The sequence below is a fragment of the Sander lucioperca genome, chromosome 2, assembly GCF_008315115.2.
Source record: "Sander lucioperca isolate FBNREF2018 chromosome 2, SLUC_FBN_1.2, whole genome shotgun sequence".
NCBI lineage: Eukaryota > Metazoa > Chordata > Actinopteri > Perciformes > Percidae > Sander > Sander lucioperca.
The window spans coordinates 22,499,598-22,522,272 of record NC_050174.1 but is presented as its reverse complement, the minus strand read 5'-3'; the positions used below and the strand labels follow the sequence as shown (position 1 = coordinate 22,522,272).

Below are 22,675 nucleotides of genomic sequence, written 5' to 3'. Positions count from 1 at the left end.
ACAACTGAATATTTGGCCCACTTTGTACACCCAGATATATGTTGTGTATCGCCATTTAACCGAAAAAAAAATACCGAGATATGATTTTTGGTCCATATCGCCCAGCGCTACTGGAATCCAGAATTTTTGTTGTTCATTTTGCTGGCAGATACGTCTGGCCCCTCTCCCATTCATTCAACGGATTTCCACTAATCACTGTCGTTTACCTCACATGGGGCAGGTTAATACTGACAGCATCGTGCAATGTACTTACTCGACGTAACAGCTCACAAAACTCATTTCAGTGTACTATTTAGCTGTAATTTGATAAAGTCCGTAACCCGGCCGCCATTTTTTTGATGCTTCAAAACGGACCAAGCACCGCCCGACTTGCATGTGTCGCTGAGCGCTACATCGCTCTGATTGGTTGTTGTCACTTTTCGTTGCTCTGATTGGTTGTAGGTGGAGGGATTTTGGTCTGCGCCGTTGATAGAGCCCTTTGGAAATCAAAATTGAAGTGAGAGGCTCCAGACTGATCCACATTGGCGAAATAGTCTGGCTATGCCAGGCTAAAAGTTACAGGCATGGTCTGACAACAAGCTTACTCTGCATTTATCTAAAGAAGAGGGAAAGAGGGTGGAGAGAACATCTTTAACTGTAGCGTTTGGCTACATGAAGAAGTTCAGGTAACAGGTGTTGGTAGGCTACTTTGGTTTTTCGCTTCTCATCTAAGGTCTCCCACTAGAACAGAAGAGTCAGGAGGGTTGGAAGATGAGGCGGGCGGAGGCTTCGGATTGGCTAGCCCCTGGACTCCAGAGATCTGCAGGAAGAGACACATAGTTATGCTGTATGCATATGAAAGGCTCATACACCGATTACTTGGGAAGGAACAGCGCTGTGAGCGAGGAGCCGCCCGCTCTAGGGGTGCAACGGATCACAAAATCACGGTTCCGATCACGGTGTTGACGATCGGATCAATTGTCGGATCAGCACAAAAATGGGGGGGAAATATATATTTTAAATCCTTTCCATTTATTACTTAGAGCTGTCATAAAACACAGCGTGTTTAAGCCGGGCGCAGAGTTCGCTTTGCCGGGGAAAACAAATGACTTTCACCCCGCCAATGCGGGTTCCTTGGGGGTGTTTTTATCCAAACCACAATCTTTTCCCCAAACCTAACTAGTCGTTTTTTGGGGCTTAAACTTAAGCGCCGTCGCTACATGACACTCACTTTTTTTTCCGCCTAAACTTAACCGCATTGTCCGCCGAAACATACCTGGCTCAAAGCCTCCTATTCTCGGGTAAGTCAACTAACAACTGCCGCTGATACAACGGAGCTATCTAGCTGGCTCCATCAACTGCTTTTAACCTGCCCCGTTCACTTGAACAGAACATTGCGTTGCCCGATTCTCGGCCGTCGGACAGTCTGGCGAGGTCGGTGACCCGAGTCTGTTTGGTGTGTTCCGTGCCGTCGTCAGTCGGAGGAGCCGTCGGCGTTCATTTGGGGCGATTTGACTTGTTGAATCGGCCAGTGGGCAGTCGGAATCAATGACCAATTACCAGAAATGATGAGCGGGATGAGGGTGACGAACGCCTCTCAAAATCTGACGAAAATCTTTTAAACTCGACTTTGTCGATCTGAAATGAAGACAGATTCAGCAACTGCATGGCCTATTTCTCGCTTAAAATGTTTTCAGAAACACGTTTCGGTGAACTATTTTAGTAAAATACGAGATCGTATTCCGAACGAGCTGCCCATTGTGGTCTGGCTTTGAAATTTCGGGAGAAGCCAGACCCATGTGATGCGTTCTTCCAATCAGCTGCCGGTTTTAATTTTTTGTGCGACAATACAGATTAGCGCCGCCTGCTGTTATGGAGACATATTACGTCTTGCGCGTGAGTAGAACATACGCTCAAGTCGGCGTCGCTTCGATGTGTTCCGAGGCAACTTTTTTGACCAACTCGGGGAGACTGATCAGTCCGACTGCCTTTTCTGCCGTAGGTCGGCCGTCGGGTTGGTGTGTCAGAGCCTTAAGTAACAACGACAGTAAAAATGTATGTCACACTATTATTATGGTTAAACTTTACAAAACATCCGTAGTTCACATGCGTGCCACGGATCAACTACAGTCTGTTACACCACCACTCCTCTCACATGCTCTGGTGCAGACCAATGAGCAGCCTTACGAGTAGCTGGTGTGCTGCTGGCGTCTCCGGGCGCTCCTCATCTTCTCAAAGCGAGCCTCCATCTCCTCCAGGACCTTTGGGGTGTAGCGCACCACCAGCTTGACTGAAACCTGGGCGGCCTTCAGCAGCTCCACAGCCTTCTCATGGTGCTCGCCCTCCACGCTCTGCATGGACAACACACACAGGCTCAGATTACAGGCTCAGACTACAGGCTCAGATTACAGGCTCAGACTACAGGCTCAGACTACAGGCTCAGATTACAGGCTCAGACTACAGGCTCTCCATCTATTTCATCCAATGAGCCCTTATATATAGAGAATATACCCAGGAGGACCCCCTTAGGTATCTCCCATGGAATAATTAGACATAGTCTATTTTTTACACTTCTATAGTCTGAGTTATGTAAAAAGATATTAGACTGTATTAAACATGTTTGCAGATTCTAAGAGTAAAATAATCTAATTTATGAACTATTATAGATTCAAATCTTTAAAAACCATTCGTTGAACTATGAAGCCTTTGGTAAAAGAAAGTCATGACAACTGAAATGAATGGATCTAAAAAACTCTGCCATGGACCCCTAGTTTAACGATTCTGATTCTGATTTTCAATTCCACTTCTTTTCTAGTTTCTTTTTAAAGTTACATGCTTACGCCATATGGTCAAATTAAAAACGTGTATTTAAAATGTAATAACTATAACTTGTTTCAGCAGGAACAAACTGTCAAACCGCAGAAAGAAGAGCCCCCAGATGGCACAAGGGTACTTTACAACAAGTTCAATTCAAGTTCAAGTTCAATTTTATTTAAATAGCACATTTAGAACCAACCAAAGTGCTTAACAAACTCAAGAACATAATACATAAAATACACAAACAAATACAAAATAAATGACTGAAATGAATGAAAAGGTTAAGGCGTCAAAACTCAACTGGAATTGAAAGTGGATGAGTAGAAGTGGGTCTTAAAGGTCCCATGGCATGAAAATGTCACTTTATGAGATACTCCACAGATACGTGAAAAATTCTACTGACCAGGGTCTTCATGCTCTGATACAGCAGCAGTCATTGTGCTGCTGACTAACTGTAACCGACGAAGAGATGACTGATCCAACCCAATGTGTCAACCAGAATGTGTCATTGTGTGGTGAGAAGCTAGCTAAAGACAGCAAAGCCAAGCTAAATAAAACTACACCAGGATCATGCTGGGGGTGGGGGGGGTGGGGGGCTTCAAGCAAAAAACACTGGAAACCACTCATCTAGAACCTCAAGTACTGTATTTGGCTGACAGAGTGTGAATATCCATCTACATGCATTTGTTCATGTTAGTTTATTTATAAAAGCTGGCATTAAAATAAACTTGAGTATGAGTGTGGGTGTGTAGCTCCAGTGTGTGTATGTGTGTGTGTGTGTGTGTGTGTGTGTGTGTGTGTATGTGTGTGTGTGTGTGTGTGTGTGCCGCAGCTTCTTACCACTCCGTTGACAGACAGCAGCTGGTCCCCTCTCTTCAGCCCTCCTTGGCGGTCAGCCACCCCCCCAGGGATCACCCTGGAGATGTATATGGGGGAGTTCTGCTCTTTGCCCCCCATGATGTTAAAGCCCAAACCCTCCTCGGTCTTGGGCAGCTCCACTACCCTCGGGTGGGCGTGGCCCTCGCTGGCCGCAAACGCTGCCACTGTGGCCTGGTCAGGAAGGCAAAGGATGGTCAGTTACATCACACAACGTATCGAACAAGACTGTGTCACATTAAGACAAGGTAAAATGCTTTGGACTACAGATGTTCCAATACAATGTCTTCCTTAAAAATAAAAGGAGGCTATTTTCCCATTAGCACAACTGGCAGCACTCTGACAGTTTGCCCCTCTGTGTGGTATTTTGGTATGCAGCACAAAGCACACAAGTGGGAGGAGAGGAACACAGGAACACAGGTGGGAGTTGCATTCAAATGATGGCAGCGCAAAGGGAGTTGTTGGTATTTCGGTGCAAACTGAGTCTTGGGACTGAGAATAGATGTCTCTGAATCGGTATCTGGCAAAACGTCACTCCGCTGCCGCTTTTGTCAAAAAGAGCAAATACTTGGAGCAAATGCGAAGGAATGGAATCGTGCTTCAGGGATTGGGCATTTTTTCAAGTCTGTCTTAAAACAATACTCGCGTGCCCATGTGTACATTGAAACAGGTTATGCTTGCTGTAATCATCCCTCCTGTCCATACTGGCTATTAACAGATCCCTTGATAATATGGTTCAAAGGACGTGATGGCAGACACGATCCACAGTCTGAAGTTAGGCACTATCTGCTGTTGTAAATGGATATTGACATTTAAAAGGCTAGACCCCAAATATAAGACGCTCCCACCTTTTCAGGAAAAAAGGAATGTATAATGTTTTTGGTTTTTCTCCAAAGATTATTTGTTTGGCTTTTCCGCCTTTCATTTTTGACAGGACAGCTAGGTGAGAGAGGGGAGAGATAGGGGGGAAGACATGCAGGAAATTGTCACTGGTCGGATTCTGACTCTGGACCTCTGTGTCGAGGCATAAACCTCTCAGTATATGTGCGCCTGCTCTACCACTGAGCCAACCCGGCCACCATCCTGTATAATATTGGGGCTAATATAGTAGTTTGCATGTGATACCTTGGCAGTTGCCTGTGCTCGCACCTCTGGTCCTCCAACAATGTCCAGAGTGTCGTACAGCTGCTCATACACCTGAGGGACAACAGGGCAGAGAACAGATGAGTCACAGCAACATAGGAGTGTAGTAAAGTCAAACACACTGACACTGGATAAACAAGTAATGGACAATATTACAAACAAACATATATAAGTTTTCAAGACAAACATTGGGTTAATTAATGCTTCAAAGAGGTTAACAGTTAAAGGAATAGTTTACTATTCTGGGAAACATAGTTACTTGCTTAATCTTGTATTAGAGAGCTGGAGTGAGGACGTGGTTAGCCTAAGCTAAACATGAAGCCTGTAGCAGGGGTTAAAGGACAATTCCGGCGCAAAACGAACGTAGGGGTTAATAAGATATGTGTACCCAGTCGACCGTTCTCTGGGACATGTTTTCATACTAATCCAATGTGTATTTAGCTTGAAACAAGCTAGCGCGAACCGGTGATTAGCTGCTAATGCTACCTTTCGGGGCAGAGGGTAAATCGCTATTTCTACACCACTAACAGGGCTCAGTGCTTCGGTTTACATGTAGTGACCCTCATTATGCTACCGCTGAAGTGTGGTGCTATTTTGAGCCTTGTTAGTGGTGTAGAAATAGCGATTTACCCTCTGCCCAGAAAGGTAGCATTAGCAGCTAATTACCGGTTCGCGCTAGCTTGTTTCAAGCTAAATACACATTTGATTAGCATAAAAACATGTCCCAGAGAACGGTCGACTGGGTACACATATGTTATTAACCCCTAGGTTGGTTTTGCGCTGGACTTGTCCTTTAACATCTAGCCTGGCTCCGTCCACAGTCAAAAGATATGCCTACCAACTGGCTCAAAGCTCACTGATTAACATGCTGTACCTAGTTTGTTTATTATTCAGTTGAATTAATAATACTTGAATAGCTGTTTACTTGAATGACTGAAATTGTGAAATGAATCTGTCAGGCTCTTAGTGTTGCAATAATCCCTTTCTGCAGTTATCAGTTGAAAAGCGTGCATGGTGTTGGAGCTTGTTAAATGTTTGCTTTTGGTTTATGACCTTAAATGTTGCACAACCACTTGGGTTTTTACTGACTACTGAAATGTGAAATCATTTGTTACGATTGTTGATTTCAAGATATTTGAGCCACGGTTAAAAGCCGGTTTCCACCCTGGGAAGAGGTCAAAGGTCATAGACCAGGATTCAAGATTATTCACATCCGCCCATCTTTGAACAGAGACAGATGTTACCATTGCGCTACATAATGTATACATATATGACCATCTCCAGTTACAGTATGACCCATCCACATATAGGTTCATTTGATGACAGCCACACGACGCAGTCAAAAGATCTGTACGAAGCTAGTAAGTGGACATTGTGCTTACATTTCTGACAAACAGTTAGGGCTTGAGCCCTCCCGATATTTCTGCCCCCCAGACAACCCCTAACAACTTTCTGCTGCACATCCATACCTCTCTGATGGCAGCACAGAACTTGCTCTGCAGGACTCTCTGCAGGGCCTGCAGTTTGGGAGGAGGCAGCTCCCCACTCCGCTGCAGCCGGTCCAGCAGCTCGATCACCCTGCACACATCTGACACACAAGGCTGGATTACCAACAGGGCAAAGCAGCCAACCAGATCCTCAGGGGCTCCACAGGCCTCTGGCTCACTGCGTGGCAATTCTAATTACTACGTTAGGCAAGTCATTTGATTAATCGCAAATGTATTTAGTACCTTTTTTGCAACTAAAGCACAATAAAAAAACTCCAATGCAGGGTTTCCCCTGCTGTTATAAGGTTTAGGTGCAGCACCTAAGCCCAATGAATGTAACTAAAAGACTTTTCTCTGATCTAATGATTGTAGTTGGACTTCTTTAGCAAGTTTAGTATTTAAGCTTTTTGAGTGTTTTTTATTTATTATCTGCTCTAGCTTTTCCAATGTTTCGGACACAGGTATGGTGATTATAACAGTCCACAGTGATGTGAAACAAAGAGATGCAAAATCCCACAAAGAGACACAAAATGTATGGGGAATTAGCATTTTTTTTAAATTGAAAAAAATACTCGCTCTTAAGTCTTCCACATACAGGGGAATCACTACATTGTAAAGACCATTGACACGGCTCCTACCTAATCAAAGGGCCTGTGTTGCAGTATAGTTTGTTAGGCTCATTCAAGATAATAATACGCCCAATAAACACCTCAGGCGTTATTTAAATGTGTGATTCTAACTCAGCATGCGGCCAACTCCAGCGGCTGCTGGTAGAGTTGTAGGGTTAACCCTAGTCTAACCCAGAGGCGGCGTCAGACGATTTTGCTGGGGCTTCAGCCCCGAATGTTATGAGTGTAGCCCCGAATTTATTTTGAAAAGTTGACTGACAAATATGAAACCGGACAATAGCCTATGTAAACCCCCGAAATCATAAGCTGCCTTATTTTAGTGCTAGAACTCATGGTAGAACTGTAACTTTGTCCATTTTATTTTTCCGAGGTGAACAGAACGGGCAGCTACGTGCGGGGTCTGACCATCATGCCGTATTTGTTGCTATCACCTAGATAGCAGACCTGTGCGTCGCTTAGTGTCCACTCTTTCTGTAAAAATAGAGATGAGCAGCGCGCCTTCCGTGGTCTGTGCAGCTTCAGGTTTATAATGGACGCGCTCTGCTGTGGAGATGCTGCGGCAGATGTGACGCGTTTGAACTCCGTGTATTTCTGCCGTAGTTTCTTTTTTCCACCTCCGATGTAGAGCGGCGTACAGCCACTTCCCTAAACTTTGTCTCATTCAGAGACCAGAGACTCAAACGGGGCTCTGTGTCTGTCAGAAGGTCTGAGATCTAGCCTACCGTATCAGCAGAGCAATCACGTACTGAACAGCAGACTAACCAATATAGTGACTTTATTCTTGTAATAGCCTATTATATTATAAATAACTTTATTTTTCTCAAAATATCACGACGACTCCAAATCTCAGAGAGCACAGATATATTTTAAATGTGCACAACGTTTTGAACATGAGCAGAAATCTTGCTCAAACACATCTGAAATATGACAGTCTAGGGCTTTATTAATTCATTAAAATGAATTAGTGTATCATTGAGGTGAATAATTGTCATGTGCACATTTAAGGAGGTTACTTCCTCAACAAAAGACGCAAAAGAGGAGGGAGGAGTAAATGATGCCTAGGCTATAATTAGAAAAGCCGATCTACAGGAGAATAAATAGATGAACGCAATACAGAACGACTGACAGCCTTACTGCAATATATTCCATTATGTTTTTATATTTGGATTGTAATCTATGTTTCCCTTTACATAAAGCTATTTTCAGCATAAAGTGATTCAGAAAAAGGTATAAATAGGTACATACAAATTCACCAGAATGCAGGAAATGAAATGTTTAATGCTAAAAATGTTATGGGGGTGGATCCCCCCAGACCCCCCACATCATAAGTCACGAAACAAATCTGGAAAGAAAATCTTGGCCTTTGGGTTGCCAGACCAGTTATGATTAGACCAAATAGTGGTGCCATCTAAACAACATCTACAAACTGGGCAGCTAAAATGAACATACACTGGTTATAAACAAGCTGGGCAAGCCAATTGCTGTTTTGCATTGCATTCAGTGTATTTAAATGAGTCCGGGCTAAGTCCCGAATCTACTCAAGTCCTAGAAACGCCCCTGGTCTAACCCATCCCAGCATAGTGTTAATGCAGCTCACTCCACCGTTCATATGAACTAACAAAAGCGGTTTTTGCCCAGGCTTGACCGCCCCTTGATCAATCCGTTGTTGCGTCCGCGTCACAGGCTCTTACCACATTTGCTCGCGCTGCACGACGTGCACGTTATAGTACAGTTACAGTGATGGCAACTCGACAATTCAGTCCCAGCGGAATTCTAAACAGTTCCACGATACACGGACCGATACAGTATGATATGCACATTGTCGGAAGCACGTAACATTACGGTAACGTAACGTTACTTCGTCTGTCATTCGTTCAGCTGGACCACATCAAACACGTTCGTTCATCATTTAGCTAACTGGCAAATTTTACTAAAAGAAAGAAACGAGCGAACGGCCGAGCCAAGCTCCCGCGATAGACCGTGCCCTTTCAAACATTTAATTCAACGAATAACTGCGACATACGCCACTTTATTTCACAAATGTTTAAATGAGAAAAAAAAAACACCTTTATTGTTTACCATGAATGGGAAATTTGAGACAAATAACGAGCTCTGCATCATTTAAGTAAAATATAGGTTCACTGTAAACTACATTTACTTTAGCCAGTATATTGTAGTGAAGAGGTCTGGCACGGTAACTGTAACGTTACCTCTTTCCAGGCAGAGCGGCTCTGTCATGGCCGCCATGTCCGTTTCCTTGGCAGGGTGGTAGTAAGAGGACATCATTTCCAGGCTGGTAGTCTATAGAACACTGCGTGGATGAGCAGAAGGGTTCTGGTTCACGGTAATGCGTTCTCCATCTGTTATGATGACATGGCCAGCAGACTGTGTGAGGATGTACGGCTGCAATGAGGTCCGGGATGCTGGACTGAGGTTGAGGCAGTGACGTCGTAGCTCCGGCTTCAGTGTGGGACTAGCCTATACCGTTTCAGCATCTCCAACGTATGTTTAAAGCAATGCTACTGCGCTGAAAGCAGAGATGCAAATTAACATAGGTCACAACAAATGTCATAGGCTAGTTTAATACAAATGTACGAATCAAGTAGCCTTAGTTTATCAAATTGGCAAAGTAAATAATTTAAATATATAAATTTACGAACCTATAAATCCAGACGTTACCCCGGATTTCTAAATTATGCTTTTGTGAAATAGGGTCGTGGTTAACTTAGAATTTCATTGAGTGAAAACAATGGAATTGTAGTGAGTTTAGCAGTCTGGGGCATAGAAAAAAATTCCTCCCATTTATTTGGGAATACATTGAATATTTATTCATGAAAAGGTATGACTGATAAAAAGCCCACATCCTAAGTGAGCTGAACGTGTTGTTTGAATGAAGTTTCTATGTTAGCTTAAGTTGCAAAAAAGGGTACAGAATAATAAATGTATGTAAGAATAAGCTATGAAGACCTTGCAAATCTAACATACAAACAGGAGACATAATTAAAAAAAAACTTTATTCCAGAATGAACAGAACAGCCCTCAATTGTTACACAATACTACATTTCCTTCAATTTCACATAGATTGAGGAGAAATCGGCCACTTGATTCCAAATGAGCATACAGTCTAACTGCTTTATGAATCTGGAAATAAAAGACAACACAATCTACTCATCTAAAAACAAAGCTTGTATTTTTACAGTTCATCCCAAGTCAAGTGAAAAGAAAAGAAAAAAAACATACCTAGCTTGAATCATCAAGGTAACTCATAACAATAAGTGGCACAGATTAGTTGGGAAATGCAGGAAAGCTGCAACTTTAGTGAGATCAAATCAGTTATATGCATCAACTGTGCGTGCAACAATATGAAGTGGAATATTTCAACAGATTCTTGACAGATAGGAGGAAAGCGAGCTTGTTGGTGGTACTGAAGAAGCCCTGACATCATTTAGGCTTCCTGTGCCTTGGCAAAAGTTAGGAGGTCAAGTTAAAGTATAGTATGAAACAACTTGTCTGAGTGGGAGTCTGCTGGGAGAGGGGCCATCTCAGTACTCGTCTCCTGGAGCCTCCATCTTGTAGCCGTTCTCACTGGAGACATAGCCGTCAGCTGACGGCACCGACTGCTGATCCATCATTCCGTCCTGACTGTACTCCTCCATGTGTGGCGGGGCTCCCCCCTCATCCTCATTGCCCATGTCATCTTGGGGGCCCATGTCATCTCGAAGGGAGCCATGGCGCTCCTCTCTGCGCTCCCCCCTGTCTCTCTCCCCCCGCTCCCTCTTGTGCTCCCTGTCTCTGTCCCGGTCTCCCCTGCGCCTGTCTCTGTCCCGGTGGCTACGCCTGCGCTCCCTGTCCCTTTCTCGGTCCCTGTCTCTACGCTCATCCGTGCCCTCACCCACTTCTCCTTCGTGTTCCTCCGGAATGCGCTCGCCCCCCTCAGGAGCACCGTCTCCCTGGCTGACCTCCTCTCCATCCAGCCCCTTGCCTCTCTCCCTGTCTCTCTTGCGATCGCGGCTCCTGCTCCTCCTCTTCCGTTCTCGACTCCTCTCCCTACTCCTGCTGTCTCCTCCCGCTGCCCCCCCACGGTCCTTCTCCCGCTCTCGACGCCTGCTACCACCACCACCACCACCTCCACCACCGCCGCTGCCGTCCTCTGCTGCGGCAATCGGTCTTTCTCTCTCCCTCTCTCGCTCCCGGGAACGGGTACGTCGACGCCGTTCTCGGGATCGGGACCGTCTGCGTTCTCCTCTGTCTTTTTCCCGGTCTCGCTCCCGGCTGCGCTCCCTCCGCTCTCCCCGGTCCCGATCACTGTGCGCAGTCAGGACAAAGTAAATACCGTTATACAGGGCACAACTTGGTTTTATACCAAAGAGACCTGAAAACCTGAAAGTACTTACGCCCCCAGTGGGCGATCATCATAACGTGACGCATCATCGCGGCCAGAGTGCTTGATGTTGACATCAGCTCCACCTCTCCTAGTGCCACCCAATCCACCACCTAGTTCAGAAAAAACAGGCAAAACACAAGTACAGTTAAATGTGTTAGGCTAGGCTTGGGCTGGTGTAAAAATGTAGAACCAGTCTGATATCAAGCCCAACACCGGCTGAACCGGTTTCAGTTTTCTTTGAGACCCCTTGCCATACAAAAACCTCGTCACCCCTCTCACCCATAATCCCACCGCTACATTATTGAAATGTGATCTCCTTCGCAGCACCGCTCAGCAGTATATTGCCGTCAGACACTAGTAGCAACTCTGTTAGTTTGTACGTTTATATACAAGCATATTAATCACGCTGTCATATTTCTTATTACCAGTGTTAAACAGGCTTTTGGAAAGTTCAGTGAGCTAAGCTAACATGACTAGTTATTCTACAGTAAATTAAGCTTCACTACTGCTAACGTTAGCCTGCCGCGTCCTAACAAATATATATAGTAGACCGGTCTACAAGCTTAAACCTCAGATTAAGCTCTCAGAAAAGACACTGTTCTGTTGGTTGTGGGTTTGTCTGTCTTTGGGTTAAAATGAAAAGGTGCTTAGCACAGACCTTCAAAGCTTAAAAAAGGGACAGGTCACCTGAAAATCAAAAATACACATTTTTCCTTTAACCTGTAGTGTGAGTTGCCCAGCGTTGGGAGATATCGGTCGTAGAGATGTCTGCCCTCTGTCACTGACTCATTAGCTAACGTTAGCTTGCTAATTCCACCGACCCAATTTCAATTCAATTTTATTTATAGTATCAAATCATAACAAGAGTTATCTCAAGACAGATAGAGTAGGTCTAGACCACACTATAATTTACAAAGACTCAACAATTTCCCACGAGCAAGCATTTGGTGCATCAATGGCCAGGAAAAACGTCCTTTTAGGCAGAAATCTCAAGCGGTGAGGAAAAACTTGGCTTAGGCAGAAACCTGTGGGCGGCATCTGTCACTGCCGGTTTGGACACAGACACTGATATAGATTACCAACATGCCTTCATCCTACACTGGTTACAGAAAAGTAGCCAACAAAGTTGTCACTCATCTGGCGTAGGGCTGGACCTAAATATTCGTTCGATAGGTAGGTATTCGGGTTTTATTTTATTTATTTTTAAAATGGCATGCAGGCCAACGCAGGCTGACAGCGCGGGACACATTGCGCAAACTAGGGCATCAGTCGGTCCGTCTTGGTGTGTCAGGGCCTTAACACCTCAGCTAGCTAACGCTACAGGATGCCATTAATGTTTGACTCTCACACGGTCACGAGCATGAGCCTCCTGTCCTTCTGCGTTTTGATACAGTTGGCGGGTGTAGTTTGGTACAAATGAATAGTTCCTACATGAAAATGCTCACAAGCAGGTCTGTGGATAATCTCGAGTAACAGGGTCACGATTTCTGGCAAGAAACATGGCTGTTGAGTTTTTCCAACTATTTTTTTTTTGGCACTTTCACTACAAGCCGAGTGCCATCCAGTTCCATTTTATTAGAAAGAAGGAGGAGATCTCTACGGCTAATATCTCCAACCCGTGGCAACTGACACCAAAACTATCTGGACTGATAAATAGCATGCAGGTAAGAGGAAAGAAATAGCTTTGATTTTAGGGGTGAAATACCCCTTTAACATTTAAAAAGGCAGCTGACCTAGCCTGCGAGGATGCCATCCTTTTACGGTGCGCCCTCGTTCCACGTCCACCAACACCCTTCTCCCGTCAATCTTCTTCCCATCTGCATGCTTGTAGGCGGCTGGAGAAGAGGAATGGAAGAGGGAAGACAGAGGTTAGATAAGAATACAACTGCATCAATGTGGCCAAGGAAACAAACGGTGCATTATTATACTGACCAGGAGCAGGCGAGGCCGAGATGGCTGCTCTCTGGGCAAAAGCCGAAGGATAATGGGAGCAGACTTCCTTCCACCCGATGAGTGACTGATACATTACACTTTTAACTGCATCATTTAAATACCCAGCTTTAGGTTGCGTCTACGTTAAATAACAGTATATAGTAGCCATTTAAAGTCGTCTAGGTTTTCTTAAGGATAATCATGAGGATTTAACGGCAGCGCGCATATTATTTATTTATTTATATATATATATATATATATAAAAAATAATAAAACAAGGGAGTTACTCATATTTTGATCAATTCTTAATGTTTCACACAGGGTTGACTGTTACAAACTAGATCACTCAAACCATAGATAGTGTGATATCTTAAACCATCTTAACCCAACCTGCTGGGACAGGTGAGATTGCATCTACTATTATAGATCAGACTAAATTATATCATGGCACTTAAGCACACTGCAATGTGTTTCGCTTCAGGTTTCTGAATAACTGAAATCTATCGTTTATACGATAGAGTTCGGTCACTCGATTTGGACCTTCGTTTTACAAATGCTTGAGAATAAATTGGTGATTGTGCGCACACACAACAGCATGTCAGCATAGCAAATCAAATTTATCTTGCACCAAACAGTATACGATTTTTCAATCAAATATTATGGTATGGCAGAATGTTGCATTATAGCGGCTTTAATCTGCTGAAACCTTTTACAAGCTTTATGAGAGATCAACATGAGCTTTCATCAACAAGGAGTCTCCAGCCTTTCGCATATTTCCAACCTTGTGTACATTCAGACTTTGTCCTACACCTCATCTCAGTATACCACACAATAGTCTTTCAATCCATCTTGTATAATGGAAGTGGACTTGGCAAGATCCAGGTGGCTCATCCTGGCTGCTACACTGGTCTGTAGTGATGATCCCTGAGGGGAAAACTTTTCAGAAGAGGGCCTTACCAAAACCCATCACTTAGAGCATACAGTCTGAGGGCCTTACCAAATCCTCACATATACATTCTGAGGGCCTTACCAAACATCCTCACTCATGCTACAGTTGATGGTCTTACCATAATCCCTCACTCATGGGCCTTATAGAAGTCTCTGCCCCAGTCTCAGGGCCTTACCAAAATCCCCCAGCATCAGAATACACATACCATCACAACACCTCTATCAGGGGCCTTACCAGAACCCCTCCACTTCCTGTGTTCACTTAGGATGACAACATCTCATCCAATGATAGGGCCTTACCAAACCCCCACCAGTCCTACCAACTGACCAACTGAAAACAGAACAAAAAACACGGGGCTACCTTCCTTACAGGGGTTGCTTTATGACAACCCCAACCAATTAATGAGAAATACACTTTATTTATTTTTTTACTAAGAATTCAATAAAGTCATGTTCACTGACATGTCTTGGATATAAAGTGGCCTCAAAATATCAATAGTCTAGTGTCTAAACTAAATGACTGACATGTCAGAAACTGAAAATGTATGAACTATTTCTTTAAAAAAATCTTGAGCTTGCTATCGTCATTGTAGTCTGCAAGGCTAATAAGTGTGTAGTGAATAAATAATGTATGGATAGGCCATTTAGCAGAATTACCAAGACAGTTCCCCTCATCTGCCATTTCTATTAAAGCCAGCCCAGAACTATTAGTTTGGACAGTATTATGCCTCAACCTCTCAGTGAGATTTAAACATGTAATAGATTAAACAGGGTTGCGAACATTAAGCTAATTAGCCTCTACCATCTGCCAGCCTCACATTTTGCTCAGATAATTGGCAGTTTGGTGAATGCAATCACAGAAAATGTATTAAAAAGGTATCAACAGTATGGCTGCTAAGCTTAAAGTTGAGTTAATGCCCAGCTTCCATTATTTACTTTTACTTTGAATTGTCTTTTTGATTAGCACTGATATTTAGCAGAACACTTGACCCTAACTGCCATGAGGCGATACGATATATAATACCAACATTACCAGCTGACCGTGAGAGTAAATGCCAGTTACCTATCTATGCAGATTAGAGGCTACATACATATTAATGAACCTGTGTAATGCTGGTATCAGCAGTTCTACTGTATTTACAGTCAAAATATGAGAATCATTTTTACTCAGTACGAAAATAATTGCTAAATTCTTTAGACAACTGCCAACTGAGCTATATTTACAGGGGACTGAAATGTTTTGCTACACCAATAGAAAGACTGAAAAATGCATCACTATGATTCTGAAAAGCTGCTACAAATTCAATCTGCACAGCATTAGGGCTGACCTGAATGCTTTGAAGCTTACACCATTGCCATGGTAATCAACGTCCAATCATCAATCGAATGCTCAGTTGTTTTTCCCATGCGCACTACCACTAAATCGCCTATGCAATAAGGAATGGTAATACGTTATTAGTTCAGATGGACAGTGCCGTTTACTGTGTGTATGCACAGCTGTGGGTGCAGTACTGAAACAGACATGTTTCGGTTTCTTGCCAGATGCTTTGCGTGGTTAAGTTCCAAAAATATTTCAGCTATAATCTTAAGGGAGCGCGCCTATAAAAAAAGGGAAACTTTTCAACCACCGGTTGCAGTACATGCAGATGAATGGTGCTAGCGTCTGTAGCTCCTCGCTCACCAGCTAGCAAAAGTTCAGCGGATGATGCGTGATTGCTATTGTTAAACATGAGCCATACGTAACCAGAGATGGCTTTGACATAAAGGGCAGAATCATTGGGCAACATTTAATACACTAGTGGTCAGGGGTGCGTTCAATGGTCAAAGCCTAAGATCCAAGTAATAGTAATTGCACTGAAAGCTCTTTAGAGCTTGCAAAGAAAGATGCTTTACCCATTGAACGTAGCTCCTCTTTCCTATGTAGGAGATGGAGGGTGGAAAGAAATCTTACCCATCATACAAACCCATTATACCAACCATATACTGAGCTGTGGTAGTAGGGTGTAGATGTATCATAACCATCATCATCTGCCAGCCAGCTCTGGCCAATAGCCATCACAGATTGGCGGCTGCAGTGGCAATGAGAACAACACACAGTTAATACACTGTTTAGCCCCACATCCCCCCTCAATTCACCCACTGCTGTTGCTACACGTTCGCTGTGATTCAGCAACTCTGGTCTTGAAGAGCCAATTACAACTAATATCCCAGAATGGTGTCATTGTGTTAGATGGCACCATTCACTTGTCTAATGAGACAGTTCTCCATTACGCCTAATGCACTGTGGCATCACCACCGGCTTACACGCACAAACTAGTGTGGTGAATTTAACTTATCTCACCATGACCAGGGTTGAAGACCACTAATAAAAACTTTGACCGTAAAGCTCAATACCTAGGTCCTACAAAAGATGGGTTTCCATACAGTCCTTGACACATTTCTGGCAACAAAAAAAAAAAAAACCCATTCAATGCTTGGTGACCAGTCTGACCTTGTGCTTACCATCACAGTCCAACCAGGAGAGCTGCTCTTCCACAGAGCTACAATGCCTAACAGTTAAAAGACAAATGTGCCCTTTGACAGGCAAAGATGTTCAGGTTTACAGATGAAAGACACAGTTCTACCTCTTGGTCCTCCCACTTTGCCCAGGCTGCCCCACTGAATGAAGTGGTTCCCCTCCTCAACCAGACTATTAGTCAACTGATGACACGCATCAAAAACACAGACACACATCACACAACCACCAGACTCGGGGGGGATTCAACATGCAAATTGTAGAACGTATGTCTCTTAAAAGCACTCTGATGGCTTTGATTCCATAAACCTACATTTTCTCCTTAGGTAGTTGGTAGTCACCCTCCTAAAGTGTTGAGGAGAATTTTGCCACCCCAGTATCGTTACAAAAATATCCATATAGAATAAAGGATAGGGGGTTCCACTGAAGAACCACCCTGCATGTCAGAGATCAGTCTTCATGAATATGTGATCATATATATAAAATGTTTTTTGCTCAGTGCTCCACATTGGTACTCACAGTGCATGTCTCGTTCATGCTCATACTCAATGAACGCGTAGCCCCGAGGCTTGGCCGTCCTCTTGTTGTAGACAATGTAAATCTGGAACAAACAGGCATGAAGACATTGGTTTGCTGTGGAATTCATCATTAAACAAACCTGCCAAAGCCCAACACATTCGCAGGCCACCTTAGCTGTGTGTGTATGCATATATCACAGTGTCATGCAATCTCTTATTAAATCAATATGATCGTTTTTCTAAGCAGTACACAGACATATCACACGGAAATTCTTTTCAAGATGATATTTAAATCAATACAAAAAGTCAGTGCATTATCAATACATCTCTTAATATTTTTTATTTTTTTATCCTCAGCTGTGCCTGTGATTTTAGGTCAAGTTTTGAACATGACATTGACACGATTTAGCCTTTTAAGCCAACAATCCAACTAACAGATTAAGACAGAATCTGGATGGATTTCGAGGTGTATGCTGTACTAAGATTTCAATTTACTGTAAACATGTGAACAGGTAGACAAGTGAGAAACAGTAGCTAAACCTACCCGTTTGATGGGGCCGTAGACCTCAAATTCACGACGAAGCTTGGACTCCGTAGTATCATAGTTCTACAGCAAAGACAGAATACCATTAGACATTAACAAAATAATACTTGCTTAATCTACAGAGCTGGTGGAAAACACTTAAAATCGTGCATTCAAATTTATTTCCAAATACTCACCACTCGTGCAACAAACAATGTCTTGAAGGCATCCCCTTGTGCATTGGGGTCATTATGGGGGTCCCCTGACATAACGCAAACAGGAAAGGGATTAATTTGAGCCAAGAAACCATATACAGTGATAAGAGCTTGTAATAGACCTTTTTCACGGCAGCCATGTTGACAATGTCATAGGTAGGAAAAGCACAGGTGTATTCCAAACCATTAATGATGGCTGCATTCCACTTAGGAGAGGCCCTGGTATTGTGCATGCTGACTCACTGAACTAGCTTACTGGGACACTTGATGGAATTGAGCCATCGTTAAGGTTATCAATTTCAGCTGTGCTTTTCCTACCATGACAAGTCATGTCATGTCTGCTGTGAAAAAGGTCCATGTACAGTACGTCACAGAAAACTTACAAAGCTTGAGTTCAGTCTCCACCACTGTTTGCCTCCTTTCAATCTTCTCTCGCCTCTGCAAAGCAAAAGATTTACAGAAAAGGGTCAATCCCCAACAATCGCTCGGTGACGAAGCTCTGAATGAAGATGCCAGCGCTGGATTAGGACCACTCGGTCCCAGTCTGTGTGCAGCCCCATGAACTGCTAGGAAAAGTCATGACTTCACATTCACTCAGTGGCTACGTCATTAGTGTAAACCCGCCAGGAGAGGTTAAACTCTTCGACAACTAGGGCTGGCTATCACCCTGGTTACGATTCACAAGGTCCCAACCAATTTAGGTGGATGTGAAAATTATACCAGCAACCCTCTAACCTAGTGCATTAAAAACAATATTAACGTTAGATTAAAAACTGACCACAAAGCAGTTGCAATAACGTACTTTAATATCGGACCATTTCTCTGTAATTTGGGCCGAGGTCCGACCTCTGAGGCTGTGGCATTAACTGCGCCTGCAACATGTTGTCACTCTACAGCTGTTTTGGCGTTAGTAATGCCCACACTGTGCCCTCCAAACATATTTTCCTCTTGTCCACCTCTCTAACAAGAACTACAACTTCCCATTGAGTGAAAGTCCTTTGCTTTCCTCTCTGCGCATGATGTCGGTATAAATGATTATTAATTTGGGGCATTTGACTGACTATTTAAAGCGGCTCTATGCAGGGAAGCAAGACGACCACCATTCAACCCGAAAAAAAGTCACATAACCATTCCAGTGACTCCGAAGCTGTTCAGTTAAGGTAAATTAAGCTAAAAAAACCTGCATAGTTCCCCATTAAGGACAATTATGGGGGTGACACAAAGCCGCGCCACATTTGGAGTTGATTTTGATTTAAAAAGGGAATCCGGCGTAGGCTGTGCGTGCGCACGGTTTCATAAATCGGAATATTTCTGTGCGTACTCACATCCTAGGTTTCGTCCGTACGCCACTTCTGACGCAAATTCGCTGCAGTTTTATAAATGAGGCCCGTGGGGTTTCGGAGAATAGTGCAATGAACAGTGCGTTGAGCACAAGCGTCTCTGTGCAAGATCGCAGCACGCGCACCATCTACCGAGTCCAGCGCATGGTGTCGTGCGCGAGTATAACCAAGCCTTAACAAGGCCACCATGAAAAACATGAGTAACTGACAGTGGTAGTTTTAGCCTACTTTATCTTGTTACAAGTCATGGAAGTCCAGTTTAACTCACATCTGTGAACAAGTTTAGATCATAAATCAATAACTAAAAGGAACATAAAATATTCTGTTTAGGGCTCATGACTAATCAGGGTTTTCCCTGGATTGGCGAGGGAGAGCTCATTAAAGCACAACTTTGAGGAGCAGCTTCAGTCACTAAACAAGAATAGTTGGTCCACCTTGAAGCCAGCCAACTTTAAGATGGTGAACCTGAGGGTTGGGTCTCGATTTATCAGACACCAGATGGGACAAGAAGCTAATGTTAGCGAACGCTGCGGTCCCTCTGAATCTGACTCCCGACACGCTGTGTTAACGTTATTGTTTAAAACATTTCCCAGGTAAGTGGGAGGTGCATGCCGCTCGTAACCAACATGATAAAGTTATTAATGTACCCTCTGGGTTTGTTTTGTTGCTAAACTGTGTGTAAAATGAGCGGTACCCGTTTCACCTAACATTGTTCTAAGGTTGCTAAGGTCTATGTGCTGGATTTTTCCTTAGTAATGACAGTAGTAGTGGTCATAGTGAGTGAAAATGTAATCTAAGATGCACATAGCAAAGTGTGTTATGTATCTGGAATAGTTCATTAGCCCTGTGTGATATCTGTAAAGCTGAAAGGACTCACAGTGGTAACATTGGGCTAAAACAGATTGTATTCTGATCCAAAGACGGACAGAAAGGACAGTAACATTATATCCTGTAATTGACATATGATGCTTTTGAGACTTCACGCTGTATTCACTTAAGTTGATAACTTTTCGTTCATATTCATCTCACCTTTCTCTCCAGTCGCTCGTCACGGGTCTCTGCCCTTGTTGGTGGAGGGGCATCTCTAGGATCCTGATGGCAAAATTAGGATAATAAATAACATTGGAAATGATGTACTGAGTTAGAAACTGTAAAAAAAAAAAAAAAAAAAAAACTCAACAACTACTAAGCATTCGAATATTGCAGAAGATTAAATACTCACCTCGAAATGCCTGATGAACGGTGCGATGCCACTGTAAGGTTGGTTGTGATGTTTCTCGTGGGGCAACTTCTCTAGCTGAGGCAGGAAAGGAATAGGGTCCCGCGGTGCAAAGAGGGCCAGCAGATTCGGGGGTAAAAACTGCGTCATCTTTCACCTAAATTAACAAAAGCATGTTATTTATTACCATAACCAATATCTGACACGTTGCGAAATTCGACCAGTAAATGGCAGGCCAACACCAATAGCGGAAGCTAGCAAGACGCTAACGCTAGCTTGATGTACCAATTGCTGTCTTCATTAAGGCGACTTCTTTTAGCATGTGCTCAATGTGTAGCTACGTTTAGTAACATAGCCAAACAGCATTAACTATTTATACATAGCGTTATTATATACGGTAGTTATGCGATAAAAGTTTAGCTACACTCCGACTAACATCTTAGCAGTGTAGCGTCGAGACTGTCGTTGAGCCATTTGCATTAGCCATTAAGCTAACTAGCTAGCTATGCTTACAAGGAGCCTCGAGCATGATTCTTACCTTCTCTCCTCCGATGTCTGGACAAATGTCAGACCATGTACCAGGGGACGGACCGGACGATATATGCAGGTCTCCTGGACCAACTTACTCTTGCGAAAGTGTAAAAACAGTAACTTAGGACGGTCCGCTCAGAGAGCCCAGGCCGTGCGGCGACAAAGAGCTGAATGTGTGTGCGAGCTGTGTGTTCTGAAAAATAAAATGGCGGGATAACGTAAATCGCACAGGTGTCGTGCTGTAAACAGACTGCCAGCCGAAATCGGACTGTACCTGACGTAAAAGCGCAGCAATAATTTAGGTCCGCTAGAGGGCAATGTTGGTCAGTCACTGAGTAGTTAAAGTGCACGACTATCAATGTGTACGTACAGTTTTATATTTTATGTAGCCTTCTTTTATACAGGTAGGCCTACTTATAAATAAGCAATTATTATCTAGTGCATCTAGTAATTAGATGTGGTGTATTGTGTAGATACACCACGTCTACTCATTGTCAAATGATATCAGGTGGAATATTGTCTATTACATATTGTATAAAGTTTCTATCTTTACATTTTCTTTTTTGAGAAATTTTTAGAACTTACTGTAACTTACTATAAATATATTTGAATAGCCTATTGCCATTATTCAGTGTATCAACCTCACCAAATCCCTCATCTGTGCAAACTTACTTGTCAATAAAACTAATTCTGATTTAATGTGGAAATGTGTCATGAACTTTACCACATGAATTTATAGACTCAACATGTTACCAATCCTATGCTAGGGCGACAATGCTCCCCGCCTCCCATATTATGTTTTGGCATAATTACAATGTCAGCTCTTTTGATTAGGATTTGCTGTGACTCATTGTGCCAGAATAGCCTACTACTGATAGAGATTACATGTGTGAGGCTTGCAAGTTAAAACAAGAGGCACATGCAAATGCACACAGTTTACGGTTGTAGCTGAAATTAACAATGAATGACTTTGGTCACAGTAATGATCATTTCTCATCATTTGTCTTATTTTTAAGGTCCTGAAAATGCAGCCTCCGGTACTGCAGGAACATAGTATTGTTTTTGTTTTTTTGGGCAGGCTCCTGCAGACTCCTGCCCGGCCCTCTAACCCAGGATAGCAAAGTCTGACATTGACTCAATTTGCTATAGTTTAGTAGCATGTCATGATCTCTACTATAAGTCCTGTTTGTCATCGTCAGCCTTTGCAATCCTGAGTTAGCAGTCTTCCGGAAGAAACTGTGGGCAACAGGCTCCTGCATTTCTTTTACCAGTCTGAAGTGCACTGTTCTTTGCTCTGGTGTGCTGGGGGGGCATGATCAGGTTGGCGAGAGCAGCAGACTGTAAGCTGGTAAGTAAGGCCAGCTCTGTGGTTGGGCCGACAGTCTGGAGCAGTCTTTTCGGTCTGGAGCTTCCATGTTCTCCCCTTGTTTGCGTGGTTTCCTCCCACCATGAAGACATGCGTGCTAGGTAACTCCTGCCATCGCCCTTGACTTAGGTACTGGCATTACAACTGGAGTCGGTCCCCGGGCGCCGGACTATGGCTGCTTATTGCTTCCAATTAGTTAAGATGGGTTAAAAATGCAGAGAAGAAATTTCACTGCACATTGTACTGCGTATGA

The 22,675-nt window shown here is 43.4% G+C and overlaps 2 protein-coding genes across 2 annotated transcripts; both read right to left on the bottom strand.

Moving 5' to 3' along the window:
- Positions 1–692: 692 nt before the first annotated feature.
- On the bottom strand, positions 693–9,442 carry lin7b (lin-7 homolog B (C. elegans)). Its single transcript, XM_031292579.2, has 6 exons — positions 9,142–9,442; positions 6,285–6,403; positions 4,798–4,869; positions 3,637–3,846; positions 2,167–2,330; positions 693–799 (listed from the first exon to the last, which is right to left on the bottom strand). Exons 1-6 carry the CDS (start codon positions 9,215–9,217, stop codon positions 778–780), a joined length of 663 nt encoding a protein of 220 aa, XP_031148439.1. The 5' UTR covers positions 9,218–9,442; the 3' UTR covers positions 693–777.
- A 484-nt stretch (positions 9,443–9,926) lies between these two features.
- snrnp70 (small nuclear ribonucleoprotein 70 (U1)) lies at positions 9,927–21,286 on the bottom strand. The gene is made up of 10 exons (XM_031292563.2): positions 21,064–21,286; positions 20,529–20,682; positions 20,336–20,398; positions 18,350–18,404; positions 17,949–18,013; positions 17,773–17,835; positions 17,230–17,311; positions 13,049–13,150; positions 11,326–11,425; positions 9,927–11,236 (listed from the first exon to the last, which is right to left on the bottom strand). Exons 2-10 carry the CDS (start codon positions 20,673–20,675, stop codon positions 10,474–10,476), a joined length of 1,440 nt encoding a protein of 479 aa, XP_031148423.1. The 5' UTR covers positions 20,676–20,682; positions 21,064–21,286; the 3' UTR covers positions 9,927–10,473.
- Positions 21,287–22,675: the final 1,389 nt, after the last annotated feature.